The sequence below is a fragment of the Penaeus monodon genome, chromosome 42 (genome assembly GCF_015228065.2).
Source record: "Penaeus monodon isolate SGIC_2016 chromosome 42, NSTDA_Pmon_1, whole genome shotgun sequence".
Lineage (NCBI taxonomy): Eukaryota > Metazoa > Arthropoda > Malacostraca > Decapoda > Penaeidae > Penaeus > Penaeus monodon.
This window is the reverse complement of record NC_051427.1, coordinates 24693566-24709538: the sequence shown is the minus strand read 5'-3', so window position 1 is coordinate 24709538 and position 15973 is coordinate 24693566. Positions and strand designations below refer to the sequence as shown.

At 42.4% G+C, this 15973-nt stretch overlaps 1 protein-coding gene across 2 annotated transcripts in view; it reads right to left on the bottom strand.

The window, feature by feature from the left end:
- Positions 1 to 1994: 1994 nt before the first annotated feature.
- LOC119599023 overlaps positions 1995 to 15973 on the bottom strand; it is a 22532-nt gene continuing 8553 nt past the window's right edge. The window contains exons 2-5 of one of the 2 annotated variants that reach the window (XM_037948763.1): positions 7419 to 7607; positions 5242 to 5358; positions 4769 to 4836; positions 1995 to 3987 (exon numbers count right to left, since the gene is read on the bottom strand). In XM_037948763.1, the coding sequence (XP_037804691.1) occupies positions 3981 to 3987; positions 4769 to 4836; positions 5242 to 5358; positions 7419 to 7607 (381 nt within the window). In that variant the 3' untranslated portion in view covers positions 1995 to 3980. Of the gene's footprint in view, positions 4837 to 5241; positions 5359 to 7418; positions 7608 to 15973 lie in introns of both variants that reach the window. The other variant, XM_037948764.1, reaches the window with a different exon arrangement.

Genomic DNA, 15973 nt, shown 5'->3' with positions numbered 1-15973 from the left:
GGCATGGCATCCACCCGAGAGCTGGGTCGCTTTCATAATGGAACAAGAACTCCTTTTTTCGTCAACTTTCAGTCTCTCAATCGCACTTCGCTTTCGCTGCCCACTTTCACACGGCCGATAAAGTGAAAGATCAGTTTATGAAACAGCCACATGAGCATGGAAATCCACAGAAATCCCGAAAGTTTTTTTTTTTTTTTTCTTTTTTTTTAGTATTGAATACTCGACCCGAGATAATGCATATCTACACTATCTTAGTCTATCTAGGTAACAAGTGAGTGCATTTAAACCCGGAGGAAAAATCGGTTGGTTAAAGCTGACTTGAAATGAGTTATCTTTTTATATATTCATCATCATCACCGTCATCATTTTTTTAAATAGACAGAAATATTAAGAGGTCCACTATAAGATCTACAGTAAATGTTGGAAAAGCATTGTCAGTAAAATGAAGACTTGAAAGTTCTAACCTTATTATTAGAAAGAATGTTATTATAATGTCAATATAAGTATAATGTTGATTATAAATGTTCTTGGAAATAACTGCTAAACAGAGTGCTGATTTTCTTTTTCTATATGAAAATTAAATGAGACTAAACTGTTTTAATTAATAAACTGGAATTTTCTCGGAAAAAAATAGTAGTCATCACTGAGTGTAGGCCTATAAATTCGTCAGAGATGACTATTGCATCATCCCATTGCAAGTACATTGCAAGGGAAGAAAGGATAGTCAACCTCTCTTCAGTTGAGTGTTTCTGTTTAGAGAGGTTATAACCATGGGCGTCATTTCAGCTTTTTTTTTTTTTTTTTTTTTTGGGGGGGGGGGTGGGGCGGGCGTACTTTTTTTTTTTTTTTTTTTTTTTTTTTTTTTTTTGAAAATATGCAATTCTAATGGCCGTTTTTAAGATATAACCAGAACTTTGTAGGTGTATTCAGTATAGCTGTAATTGGCCGAGCCAGACCTTGAGAGGGGGGGAGGGAGACAAACAGAGTCTTGGGGGAGGGGCAAATGTCATCCCCCCCCCCCCAATTGACGCCCCTGGTCACCTGGTCATAACAAGCGTAATAAATACTGAACTCTTTGGCGTGTCTTTTCCCTCCCTATAACAACCACAAATTAACGGGGTCTGGAAAGTTGTTCTTCGCTTTAATAAGTTGCAAAGCGTACTACAATGCATTAGTTTCGTTACATTTATAGCACCGTGATCTTTATCTTAGCTGAGTGATCTTGGGTCAAATGCAGTGTTGCAGTATTGCACATGATAAAGGAAAAAAAATCCAGTTCACTTTGGGGTGATAATTGTTACATATATACTATGGGATATTGTTACATATATATGTATATATATATGTGTGTGTATATATATATATATATATATATATATATATATATATATATATATATATTTTTTTTTTTTTTTTTTTTTTTTTTTTTTTTTTTTTTTTCTCTCTCTCTCTCTCTCTCTTTCTTTCTTTTCTTTTCTTTTCTATTCATTTCTTTTTTTTTCATCAAACTTTTTCTTAAGACACATCTGTTTCGGGGAATAAGGAAGCTCATCGGCTATGGGTTACTTGGTCTTGGGCCGACGCTGGCAGACCTCGGTGCGCCGCTGTCGGAAAACGCTTCTCATTTACATAAACGGCCTTATTCTCAGAGCTAGAAGCACGCACGCACTCAGGCATACAGTCGCATACAGTCACACACACACACACACACACACACACACACACACACACTCAGACATACAATCACACACAGATACACAGACACATAGACACACACACACACACATATGTATATATATATATATATATATATATATATATATATATATATATATATATATATATATATATATATATATAATATGGCGACTCACTAAACATAAGCTTGCGACCCAGGACTGAACCCTGATGTAGTCAACTCACGAACTCTTCAATCAAACTTCATATAACAAGAGAAACAAGATCACTCGTGACGTCAAATAAAACACATAAAATTACAGTTACTTTTTTATTGGACAAAAGAAAAAAAATCTCCAGAAACGTAAAAAAAAGCATGACATGTCTGCTCTCTTTGGTCAAAACAAAAGATATACAAAATGTTTACAAACATCAAAGATTTTGCGTTGTGTTTCGTATGTATTTCTGTGACTGGTTCAAACATTAGCCATTTATAGTCTATTTCACTTTGGCGATTATTCCTACATATATACTACTGGAAAATGCTACATCTTTTTTTTTCACATACATGTACAAAAATAAAATTACTGTAACCTATAGATCAGCACACTTTGCTATAATGTAAGCTGTGATTGGAAACTTGACCCCATAACTCATGAACTCTGTGTACATAATATATATATGTATATATATATATATATATATATATATATATATATATATATATATATATATATATATCGTAAACCGTGTGTCTTATTTACTTGTTGGAGAATCTTTTTCTCTATCTGTTAACCCAAGAGGCACAATATCACCTGAATGACTTTGGTTAACTGCATAAATAAATCATAGTAATGGGGAGTTTATGCAGATCATGGAAGCAAAGGCTGTACGCACGTTACCCCTGTGCTTTTGGATAAGCGTACTTGTCATCTCGGCACGTAAAACAGTGAGGAAATTCAGCAGACAGACAGACAGGACAACAAAAAACACAATCGAAATTCAGAACGATTCACAGGCAAACAGTAAAAAAGAGAAAGGATGACGAAAATAGGAAATAATTTGATGTAAATGAAAACGGTGATTCAAGGCTATGCTGTATTTTAGCGGGAAACTCAGGCTCCTGACAAGCACTTTACCACAAACTATTTTAAATTTACAAGCTTTCCGAAAATCCGAACAATCATGCCGGTAGTTGCCGTCGAAAAGGAAAAAAAAATGCTATAAGGTACAATCTAAGTATTTTCAGTTAGATCTTCTGTTTCTTAACGTCAAAAAGCAAGTACAGTTTCCCTCTAAATTACAGTGCAAAATTCTTACTTTGAATTTCATAAAAAAAAGTATGTGCAACGTGACCACCAAGAGAAAGATTTTAATAATAGCTCCAGGCTTTTTCAGTAAAAAAAAAAACACACATCAGGCACGGTACAATCTGACATCAAAGTAAATGAAATCCACCAACCAAATATTTATTTTATGTTTTGGTCCTTAAAGAAAAATATTCATTGGTTTAGGAGTCGAAAAGGCAGTGAAAATAACGCTACAGTTAAATAACTAATTCCTAAAATTCTCCTTATGCTACTGACAGAGATGAAATAATTCACTCTATCGTTGTAATATTAAAATTTATATAATTAAATATTGTAAATTTGGATGGCAGTGTAATTTTGCTCATTAATGATATATTGATCATCAATGTTCATAACCTATCTAATAAGGAAACACGATTTGTATAAATACGTATTCAAGTTTGGTGACAAAACCTTATCATATCGAGCTTCTGTTAACTGAAATTCGGAATTAATATCCATGCATTATCAGGACTAAAAGGGGAACTTTATTTTTTTGGCAAGATTTTTAAATGAGAAAGTTATTTAACTGATGGAAACATGCCTTTAAAACATGCAAAGACAGATCATGCTTTAAGCGACCTTATCTGTCAACACGGTATCGTAAAAAAAAAAAAAAAGTTTTTTTTTTTTTTTGCCATCTTTTACACACACAGTCTCTCTTTCTCTAAACAAAAACAAAATGAAAAAAAAAAAAAAAAAAAAACGGCACAGTCTCTGATTCAAAAAGTTCCAATCAGTCTCATAATTCAAAAATTCGCCCCCCCCCAAATCAAAACCGTCGTAAGGTCACCAAATTCAAAAGACGTTCGAAATTCCAAACGCTTCATCTCCCGGTGTCTCCCTCAGTCAAACATGCCCCGTTGTCTTTCAAGTGCAAGGAAAGCATGCATGCAGGCAGGTGTAAAGGGGAGGGGGAGGAGGAGGTGGGTGTTGCAACTTCCGGAATGCAACTCATGCACTGAAATTGCAAAGAGAATTGAGGTTAATTCATTGATTAAAGTTTGAGAGCGTACACAATGATAGGTGTATTGTCCATAGTATATATCTCATTACATGTTTGTATTTGGTTGGTCTTAACATTTAAAAAAAAAAATCTATGATCCTCACTTTGATAAAAGTACTTTATTCATCGCTTTGTGCGTATGTCTTATATAAATATATACCTTATATAACTACTGGATGGATACTTTTTTTAAAACAATATAAGAATATTAATTTTAGTGAAAAATTAAACATGAAAAAAATCACATTAGACTTTTAAAAATTACAAAATTCATAAAATATAAAAATCACATGAGACTCCATTTTGTTTTCATTACAAAGGTTTCACATAAAATTATAAGACTTTCTATACATACTCTTGCTCATGTACTGTTAATGAAAAAAATCTTAAATATAGCTCGTAACTTTTTTTAATTATTCTATATAAATTTAATGTTATTGATTATTACTATTTCTTAAAATGCAGTTCTGAATCATACGACTCCTCTCACTATTAAACACAGTTCATATAAAATATACATACAATTATATCCTTATATCCTTATCTCTTTAATCCATTTTTATAAAACCACATAATCCATCTATTCAACATATCAATTCTTTAACCCTATTCCTAATTCCAATTTAAAATGATCTTCCTTTTCTGAATACAAATCCACTCCTCTTCATCTACGTTTTATCTGTCTTTATCTCACTTCTCTGATCTTATCTCCACCTCCGCCACGCCAGCAACTTACTTCCTGTTGGCGATGGTTCCTGTGCCGGCGTCGATGAGGTAGGCCAAGGCGTTGATGATCATGAGGGACTGGAAACCAAGAGGAATATTAATGAGGGTGGTAGATTCTACGCCTGTCTGTCTGTCACTTCATTTACGTCTGCGTGTGATGACGAATTTTCTTATCTCTATCTGCTGTTTAGGTCTTATCGTTGGTTCATTTCTCTCTCTCAATAGTCTTCGTCCTTTTTCATATTTTCCCCTTTCTCTACTTCCTTCCCTCTCTATGTTTCTCTTCTCCTCTCCCTTTCGTTTCTCTCTTCCCCTCCCCTTCTCCCTTTTACCTCCCTCTCTTTTCTCTCTTTCCCCTTCCCACTTTCATGATTCTTCTCCCTCCTTTCCCCCCTCCCGCCTTCTCCCTTTCTCTTGTCCCTCCCCCTCCCCTGTCTCCCTTTCTCCCTTGCCCCTCCCCCCCTCTCCCTTCTCCCTCCTTACCCCCATGGCCATTCCTGCTTTGACGGTCTCGTTGTCTCCTTGGCCCTGGTAGTTCTCGATGGCCATGGCGCCGCCGGCCACGTTCATCACACAGGCCGTGAAGCAGTAGAGGACCTCCTGGCGGGGAGAAGAAAAAATGGTTCAGTTGTTTGAGTTCGGGGCTTCGGGCTTTTTTTGGTCGGTTCAAAAAATGGTGATTTAATACACACACACACACACACACACACACACCACACACACACACACACACACACACACACACACACACAATATATATATATATATATATATATATATATATATATATATATATATATATATTATATATATACACAAGATGAAGAGGGTAAAATATTTTAAGAGGACCAATTTTACATCTATTTGACAAGAGCCGTTAAAATGAATTCACAGGCTGAACGACCGTAAATAGAGTGGTTTGTGAAGACGACCTGTTGTTGAGAGAGAAATAATTGGTTCGAAATTATGCTGCTGGAGTAACACGAGGCCTTGTTGTCTCATTTGGTTCGAAAAGGCTAGACAGTTGCGATTCGGTGCTTAGAGACTTAAATAAGAAAGGGGAGGGGGGGGGTAAAAGAACTGAGGTGGCAGTTTTGAATTTGAGAAGGTGGAGAAGGGTTAAATTGTCAGGATTTGTATGAAGAGGTGTGTGTGTGGTGTGTGTGTGTGTGTGTGTGTGTGTGTGTGTGTGTGTGTGTGTGTGTGTGTGTGTGTGTGTGTGTGTGTGTGTGCGCGCGTCTTTCCATGCACCTACATATGTGTCTGCATGGATGTGTGTGTCCTCGCGTGTGCGTGTGCGTGTGCGTGCCAGCAACAGCACCTCATTAAACGGTGTTACAAAAAACGTTGCCGCTACGTATCCGCTCGGATTGTGATATTCATTAACCCATCAGTCATCATTAATTTCATTGAGGTAAGGGTTGGTGCAATTTGCATGCCCCACCCTCGTTGCACAGGATACGAACCTTAATTTGCAAAACGGGAATGGCGAGAGAGTTTGAGGAGGAAGGAAGGAAGGGAGGGAGGGAGGAAGGAGTGAAAGAGAGAGCAATTGAGTGAATGGGAGTGAGTGGGTGTATGTGAATGTGTGAGTAAATTTGTGTGTGTTTGGGTGTTGCGTGCGTGTGTGTTATTGAGGAGAGAGAGAGAGAGAGAGAGAGAGAGAGAGAGAGGAGAGAGAGAGAGAGAGAGAGAGAGAGAGAGAGAGAGAGAGCAGGTACACTGATATATAAACATCCGGCTAACCAGGTAAATATCGCAAAACTGCAGGAGGCAGTACCAAATTGATTTCGCTTCGTAAGACTGAAAGGAAATAAATTCTACAGAACATAAAAAAATAGCATCTATAAAACAAAACAAAACAAAAAATAAATGTTTATATACAGGCTCCCTAACATTAACAACAAAAATTCATTGTTTACATACGGGCTCCCTTAGAACGTGCGTGTTACTGACTCATCGATATCCCAATTCACCGCGTTAATTAAAACAAGATTATAACAATACAGATACGTCATGAATTAAATGATCACAGTAGCAATGGGCATCTCATTTACATATTCATATAACGATTAGAGTGAAATTCATGAGTAATGTATTACTCAGTTAATATTTTGCCAAGTGTTTAATGGAGTCCGGAATTGGTGGGTAAGAACGCAAAGAGAGAGAGAGAGAGAGAGAGAGAGAGAGAGAGAGAGAGAGAGAGAGAGAGAGAGAGAGAGAGACAGACAGACAGACAGACAGACAGAGAGCGAGAGGGAGGGAGGGTGAGACGGAGGGAGGGAGGGAGGGAGAGAGGAGAGAGAGAGAGTGGGAAGAAGGGAGGAAAGGTGAGAGGGAGGGAGGGAGGGAGAGAGGAGAGAGAGAGCGAGAGCGAGAGAGGGAGGGCGGGAGGGAGAGAACGAGTTAAGATAGAGAGACAGAAAGGGAGGGAAGGATGGAGGGAGAGAGAGAGAGAGAGAAGGGAGGGAGGGGGAGAGGGAAAGAGAGAGAGAGAAAAAAAAAAGAGAGAGAGAGAGAATATATAAAAAAAGAGACAGAGAATCCAAAACGATTTAGGAAATACACACGTAGAAAAAAATATATATCCACCACCAACACCACCACAAAAAACACACACAAACAAACACACAAACCAAACCAAACACAGTCCCACTTACCAGGAGGTTTGACGAATGCGCGAAGAAGACGTAGGCGATGAGCAGCGGGAGGGATATCAGGATCGAGGACCCGATAGCGATCACGCCCACGAGTTTGCGGTCGACGAGGGACTGGGCGTTGAGCCACGACTCGGCGCCGAAGTGCAGGTCGTACTGGCGCAGAAGGGCGATGCAGATGAAGGCCAGGGTCTGCGGAGGGGAGAGAGAGAGAGAGGGGGGGGTAAGATGCAAGTTATGTGAGAATGGAGGGGATGAGGGGTGAGGGGAAGAGAGAGAGAGAGAGGAGGGAGGGAGGGAGGGAGGGAGGGAGGGAGGGAGGGAGAGAGAGAGAGAGAGAGAGAGAGAGAGAGAGAGAGAGAGAGAGAGAGAGAGAGAGAGAGAGAGAGAGAGAGAGAGAGAGCGACATATATATATATATATATATATATATATATATATATATATATATAATAGATAGATATAAATAGATAGATAGAGAAAGAGAGAGAAGGGAGGGAGGGAGAGAGAAGAGGCAAATAGATAGAGAAGCAAAAATTTAATTTCCCATTATCCCACTTGCACAACAAAAGCAATCAGCAGGACTACTGAAGTTCACAATCGAGATAAAGAGGGAGTGAAATAAACAGCCCTGAACCTCTAAAACGGTACCATGCACAACCCAATGTTAAAGCAAACGTTTGGACACTGAAAACGTGCCACGTGTTCTGTTTATACTGCGTTTTTTTTTTTTTTTTCCAACGGCACGTGTTAGCTTTCCTCAAATTAATCCGTAACCTGATACTTAACACTCCCCTCATCCCCCTCCCTCCCTGTCTTCTCCCTTAGCCTCATAATTCTCTCCCTTACTCCCTCCCTCCCTCCTCCTCCCCCACTCCCTTCGTCTCAGTAAACCCACCCTTTCCTCAGGCAAGAATAACCACTGCGCCTTCTTGGAGATTACTTTGAGTTTGGTTGCAAGTGGTCAGGCGTGTGTGCAATAATGTACATATCGATATACGTATCTATCTATGAATTTCTTTTTCTATGAATGAAATTCTCTCTCTCTCTCTCTCTCTCTCTCTCTCTCTCTCTCTCTCTCTCTCTCTCTCTCTCTCTCGCTCTACCCTTCTCTCTCCCCCTCTTACCCTTCTCTATCTCTCTCTCTCACTCTCTCTCTCTCTCTTCTCTCTCTCTCTCTCTCTCTCTCTCTCTCTCGCTCTACCCTTCTCTCCTTTACCATAAAAGTTATCAAAGAAAATAATACCATGCTCCCATAATACCACCATAAAGGCCATAAGGTTATCAGCGAGTGAGTGTGGGCGACCCACCCCTCTCCCCAACCCAACCCCACCCCAGCCTCCAAAGATAACAACGACCTCCTCCTCCTTCTTCCAGCTGCTCGAACGGGTGGACGCAGGTCACGTGATCTCGCCCTCCCGTCGGCCACGCCAAACAAACAACCCTCTGACCTCTCAGTCTTCGTTCAGCAGTCGAGGAGGGAGGATGCGCGTCTCTCCTCCTGCTTTGACTCCTCCTCCTCCTCCCCCCCCCTCCCCCCTAAGCTTATACGTTGCTGGGTGATTGTGGATATGTGGGTATTTGGTTTTAATTGTTTAGCGTGTCGTTTTTTTTCTTCTTTCTTTGTTTCTAAGCACCTGAAGAGTATATAAACTGGATTATTTTATTCTTGAGGTGTTTACACAGGAAGGGACGCATCACACTCCGCTCTCTCTCTCTCTCTCTCTCTCTCTCTCTCTCTCTCTCTCTCTCTCTCTCTCTCTCTCTCCTCACTCACTCACTCACTCACTCACTCACTCTCTCCTCTCTCTCTCTCTCTCCCTCTCTCTCTCTCTCATACCCCCGAAAAAACCGTTGCAAAGACGAGTCCCAACGCTAGGAGTTCCTAAGGGTCAAAATCCCTTCCTCAGATCTTAACGTTCGCCATCCCTACCTCTTTCTTGACCCTCTCCCCTCCCCCCCTTTCCCCCCCACTCCCCTTCCCCCCCATATTTGGAAAATCGGCCAAGCGAGACGGATTTGCCAAATCTGTGTTCGCAGTTTTTCTTTTCTTTTCTCATTCTTAATATATATATATATATATATATATATATATATATATATATATAGATAGATAGATAGATAGATAGATATTAGAATATTCACTATTACTACTACTTCAACATTGATTTTAACAATAACAACAATGCTTATTTCGGCTGCTGCTTTTACAATAACAACGTTAAAAAGCCGTTAAAATACTATTATTATTGTGTTTGTCGGTGAGAGAGAGAAAGAGAGAAGAGAGAGAGAGAAGAGAAAGAGAGAGAGAGAGAGAGAGAGAGATAGAGAGAGAGAGAGAGTGAGAGAGAGAGGACAACACACAAAAAGAAAGAAAGAAAAGGGGCAAACCAGAAAGTGAAATAAACAGAAGTGGTATAAGAGAAATAGAGAACGAGGGAAACAAACAGAAGAATTGATAAAGAGGGAGAGAAAGAGAACAGAATTCCCATCCGAAGCAAGTGACCTTTTCTCGCAACCCACACACATCACTCTCTCTCATTCTCTCTCTCTTTCTCCATCTCTCTCTCCCACTCCCGAGCTTCATCGCGCTCCTCTTCTACCCCCTTTCTTTCTCTCCTCTTCCTCTCCCACTTCCTTTATCGCCGTGTTGCCCGTTCCCTCTCCGATTATCCCCATACGACCGACGCCGACTCGCCTGGGCGCCGGAACACCTGTGGAATCGCTCGCCATCGGAACATCTGCGGAGGGGCGGGGGGGGGGGGGAGGGGGACGGGGGGAGGGGAAGGGAAGGGGGAGAGGGGGAAGGGGAGGGGCGTGGGGGAGGGGGATGGGGAGAGGGGGAAGGGGAGGGGCGGGGGGAGAGGGGAGGGGCGTGGGGGAGGGGAGGGACCGGCGTGGGGAAGGGGAGGGGCGTGGGGGGAGAGGGGAGGGGCGTGGGGAGAAGGGGAGGGAGGAGCTAGAGGTGTAAATATAACCGTGACCTCAGCACAATCAACACGTGCATATATACGTAAATACGTATATATACATACGCATCATCATGCATACACATCAACATACATACGTACAGTCGGACAAATACAAAGATATGCATACACATACGCGCTCACACGCACACATACACACACACACGCACACACACACACACACGTGTGTGTGTGTGTGTGTGTGTGTGTGTGTGTGTGTGTGTGTGTGTGTGTGTGTGTGTGTGTGTGTGTGTGTGTGCATTTATATGCGTGTGTGATTGCGTGAGCGTGTGTATACCTGCTTACATGTATTTGTGTGTGTATCTATGTATACTTCCATATGCAACCCTCCCCCCCCCCACACCCTCCCACCCGCCATCCACATCGAATGAGCTCAATAATCCGAAATGCAACCTGCAATCTGCAAGTGGCATCATGTTGAGCTCCCAGTGGAACGGCTGATGACTCTGCAAGACGGCAACACTGACGTACGGGTGGGGGGGGGGGGTAGGGGATATGACGTCACCCTTGGAAGAGGAAGTCCAAGCGAACAGGAAGGAAGGACGACCACGTGTGCGAAAGAGAGAGGGAAAGAGACGGGAGAGGGAGTGCGTGAGGGAGAGAGCGAGAGCGAGAGCGAGAGAGAGAGAGAAAGAGAGTAAGAGGGAGATCGAGACAGAAATAGACAGACCTGGATCGATAGAGAGAGAGACAAAGAGTCAAAGGCAGAGCATCAAAGAGATACAGAGAGCGAGTGTGAGAGAAACAACCGCATTGTTGTTTGAGCCAAAATTGTGCAGGAAATAAATGCAGTGGACACCTGTTAACAAGAACGCACAGGAAGTGTACAGTATATGTCTGTGTGTGTGTGGAGAGAGAGGGAGGAAGAGAGGGAGGAAGAGAGAGGAAGAGGGAGAGGAAGAGGGAGAGGGAGAGGGAGAGGGGAGAGGGAGAGGGAGAGGGAGAGGGAGAGAAGGAGAGGGAGAGAGAGGGAGAGAGAGAGAGAGAGAGAGAGAGAGAAGAGAGAGAGAGAGAGAGAGAGAGAGAAAGAGAAAGAAAGAGAGAGAGAGAGAGTTAGATAGCAAGATAGAGAGACAGAGCCTGAGACAGACATCTCATTTCTCTATCTCACCTCCTCTCTCTCTCCCTCCCTCCCTTCCTCTCTCCCTCCCTCCCTCTCTCTCTCTCTCCTCCCCTCCCTCCTTCCCTCTCCCTCCCTATTCTACTCTCCCTCTCCCTCACACCTCTCTTTCGTCATTCCTCGCCGACATATTTATGAGAAAATGAAAATAGAGAGAGAAATGAGGGACCAACCAGCCAGACCCACAGTTCCTTTCACACCTACCGGTTTCGACAGAAAGGGGGGAATGGGGGGGGGGCGAGGGATACGTGGAGAGGGAGAAAAAAAACACGAGGGAGGGAGAGAGGGAGGGGAGAGAAACGAGGGAGGGAGAGGGAGGGGAGAAAAAACGAGGGAAGGAGAGAGAGATGAATGGAAAAAAGGAAGAGAGAAAGAAGGGAGAGGGAGAGAAAAGAAGAGAAGGAGAGAAAAGAGGGAGGAAGGAAGAGAGAGAGAGGAAAAAAAAACAGGGGGGAAGGAAGGGAGGGAGAGAGAGAAAAAAACTGGATTATGGAAGGAGGGACAGTTGGGAGAAAGGAATGTGGAAGAAAGGAGGGAGAGGGAAGGATGGAAGGAGGGGGAAGGTGAGGGAAGAAAGGAAAGAGGAAAGGAGGAAGGGCGAGTGAAGAAAGGAAGAGAAGGAAGGAGAGAGCGACAAGAAAAGAAAGAGGCAGAGAGAGAATGGTAGAAAGAAAAAAAGAAAAAGAAAAAGAAAAAGAGAAAAAAAGATAGACAGAGAAAGATAATAAGAAAGGGAGTCAAAGGCAAAATAAAGGAAAATAGAACCACAAGACGCTAGTTCAGTAACCGACCGACCGACCGACCGACCGACCGACGTTGCGAAATCGTGTTTGAGGTCCAGCGGTCGAGCGATGACGTCACGCGTTAAGGCGACTTTGTATACACATGTACACACAGCTACACGCACACAGGTACATGTACGCGCACACACACACACACACACACACACACACACACACACACACACACACACACACACACACACACACACACACACACACACACACAACACACACACACACACACCACACAACACACACAACAACCACACCACACACACACACACACACGCACACACACACACACACGCACACACACACAAACATGATCGCACAAACACACTCATACGCACTTCGAAAATATCATCTTATTTACAATTACAGTTAAATAACAACAATTACAATAAATAAACAGTTGCACGAACAATAAGAATTGAGAGAGGAAAAAAAAAAACTTTTTCCTCCATCTGTCTTCCACTTTTCTGCCTTTCTTTTTCCCCTTTTCTCTATTTCCTTTCTAATTTTACTGTATCCTGCGTCTAGTTTCTCTATTTTCACCATTTTTCTCTTTCTCTTGTTCTTCCCCACCCTCTTTACTCTTCTCTCTCTCTCTCTCTTCTCTCTGACTCTCTCTCTCTCTCTGACTCTCTCTCTCTCTCTCTCTCTCTTCTCCGTTAACAAGGCAGTCATTAAATAATTTAGGCAATTTTTCCTCTTTCCTCTTGTTTTCTCTTCTGTGTTGTTTCTTTTACATTTTGTCTCTTATCATATTTCTTCTCTTCTATCTCTCGCTTTTTCATTCCTCCGTCTCTCTTCTCTCTCTCTCTTTCTCTCTCTTTCCGTCTCCCTTTTCTCTCTCTCTCTCTTCTCTTTCTCTCTCTCTCTCTCTCTCTCTCTCCCCCCCCCCCTCTCTCTTTCTCTTCCAATCCGACGTTTCCTATTTTCCGCTCTGTCACCTGTCACTCGTAATTCTCTTTCTCCTTTTCTTCCTCCCTCTTTTATTTTCATCCTCCTCGCCCCCCCTCCTCTTCCTAATCCGCTCCTTCCTCTTATTTTTTCCTTTCCTCCTCTTCCTCCTTCCTCTCCCACTCTTGCTGTTCCTTTCCCTCTTCCTCTCTTCCTTCTCGCTCTCCCTCCTCTTCCTACTTTCTATCTTCTCCTTATTCCTTTTTCTCTTTCTCACTTCCCTCTCTCTTATTCCTCCTTTTCCTCCTGCTCTTCTTCTTCCTCCTCCTCTTTCCTCCTCCTCCTCCTTCTTTCTCCTCCTCCTTCTCCTCTTCCTCCTCCTATTCCTCCTTCTCCTTCTCCTCCTTCTTCTTCTTTCTCCTCCTATTCCTCCTTCTTCTCCTCCTATTCCTCCTTCTCCTTCTTCTCCTCCTTTCTCCTTCTTCTTCTTTCTCCCCCTCCTTCTCCTCATACTATAAACACAAATCCTTCCGGTCTACGTTAGGCCTAAATAATAAAAAAAAGAAAAGAGAGAGAGAGAGAGAAAAAAAAAACACGAACACACACACACAAGAGACTACGTGCCTTTGTGTGTGTGTGTGTGTGTGTGTGTGCGTGTGGTGTGTGTGTGTGTGTGTGTGTGTGTGTGTGTGTGTGTGTGTGTGTGTGTGTGTGTGCGGTGCGTGCGTGGTGGTGGTGTGCGTGTGTGTGTGTGTGTGTTTCTACTCACGTGGAAGTAGGAGGAAATGAGAGGGGGGGGGGACGGGAGTAAGCGGGGTCAGAATTACGTTCTCCGTAACGTTTTTCTCTCTTATTTAATTCTATTACATTTTGCCTATCTATCTATTTATTTTTTTTTTTAATCTATTTCTATCTACTTTTTATATACCTACTTTTTATCAGTGTCTAATCATGCATCTACTTTTTTTCTCTCCCTCTTTCTCTGTTCTTCACTTTTTTGTGTGTGTTGTATGACTATATGCCTGTATGCGCGTGTGTACGTATGTGCGTGTTGTCATGTACGCACGTGAAGGCGTTATACGAGCATGTGTGCGTATGTGCGTGGGCGGAGGTGGCCAAGTTCAGGGTCTGAGGCGGAGACGCGAACAACACCTCGCCTGTTACCTGCCCACGCCCTTGGCCTCAAGCTCTCGCGCGCCTGCCTCGGTCTCGGTCTCTCTGTCTCCGTCTTCGGCTGTCTGTTTGTCTCTGTCTGTCTGTTTGTCTCTGTGTTCGTCTCTGTCTGTTTGTCTCTGTCTGTATGTCTGTTTGTCTCTGTCTGTCTGTCTGTTTGTCTCTGTATTCGTCTTCGTCTCTCTCTCTCTCTCTCTCTATCCCTCTCCCTCTCCGACCCTCACTCTTTCCCCTGTTGTTGCACTCCCTCCCTCTGTCTCCAACCACACTCAAACACACACAAGAAAAACGCCAAAGAAAGAAAGAAAAAAGAGAGTGAGAGAGAGAGAGAAAAAAAAAAAGAAAACACGTAAAAAATACAACAATAACCCACCTTTTCACCCCTTCTCCTCTACACCCCCCCAACCCCCTCTATATCCACCCCCCCCACCACCACCCCCGCTCGAACAAGAGAGAGTCAAATGCCGTGATAAAGCAGCTTAGGACCTTAGAGCTCAAAATCCTTTCTTAGACACAGCCTCCTTCGTATTTATAGACGTGACGGCACTGGCGGAGGAGTAGGAGGAGGAGGAGGAGTAGGAGGTGGTGGTGGAGGAGGAGGAGAGGAGGAGGAGGAGGAGGAGAGGTAGGAGGAGGAGGAGGAGGAGGAGAGAGGAGGAGGAGGAGCAGGAGGAGGAGGAGGAGGAGGTGGTGGTGGAGGAGGAGGAGGAGGAAGAGGGGGAGGAGGAGGAGGAGGAGGAGGAGGAGGAGGAGGAGGAGAAGAAGATGATGAAGAAGATGAAGAAGAGGAAGAAGAAGACGACGAGAGAGAGGGAGAGAGAGAGAGAGAGAGGAGAGAGGGAGGAGAGAGAGAGAGAGAGAGGAGAGAGAGAGAGAGAGAGAGAGAGAGAGAGAGAGAGAGAGAGAGAGAGAGAGAGAGAGAGAGAGAGAGAGAGAGAGAGATGGTCGAGGATAGCGATAAATACCTTAATTGCCAATAAGCTTCTGAGCATTAAAAGCCGTAATCAGTTAAATCAGACCCTAATTATCTAGATGTGCGTAATCAGCAAGGTTAATTAGCAATTAATAATAGCAACAACAAGAACTCCAAGTAAATAACAACAAAAATAACAATAACAACAACACTAAGACAAAAACAGTAACGGTCAATAACATCTAAACCAACATGACTATAAAAAAAAAAAAAAAAAAAAAAAAAAAAAAAAAAAAAAAAAAAAAAAATATATATATATATATATATATATATATATATATATATATATATATATATATATATATATATATATGTGTGTGTGTGTGTGTGTGTGTGTGTGTGTGTGTGTGTGTGTGTGAAAAAAGTTAACAAATAAATAAGCAAAGAGAGAATACTGTATTTAAGCGAAAAGCGCCACAGACATTAACAAATAAACAAAACAAGGTAAATACAAACGTAACATGTAAAATACAACTATAATGAAAAAAAACAACAATTAAAAAACAAACAAGCAGATACATAAATAAATTAGGGAAAACTATATTCAACTTCTTCCCAGCTAGTGCGCCATAGGTAATAATTGCTACTTCCGGGTCGCATACTTGAGTCGATGAACA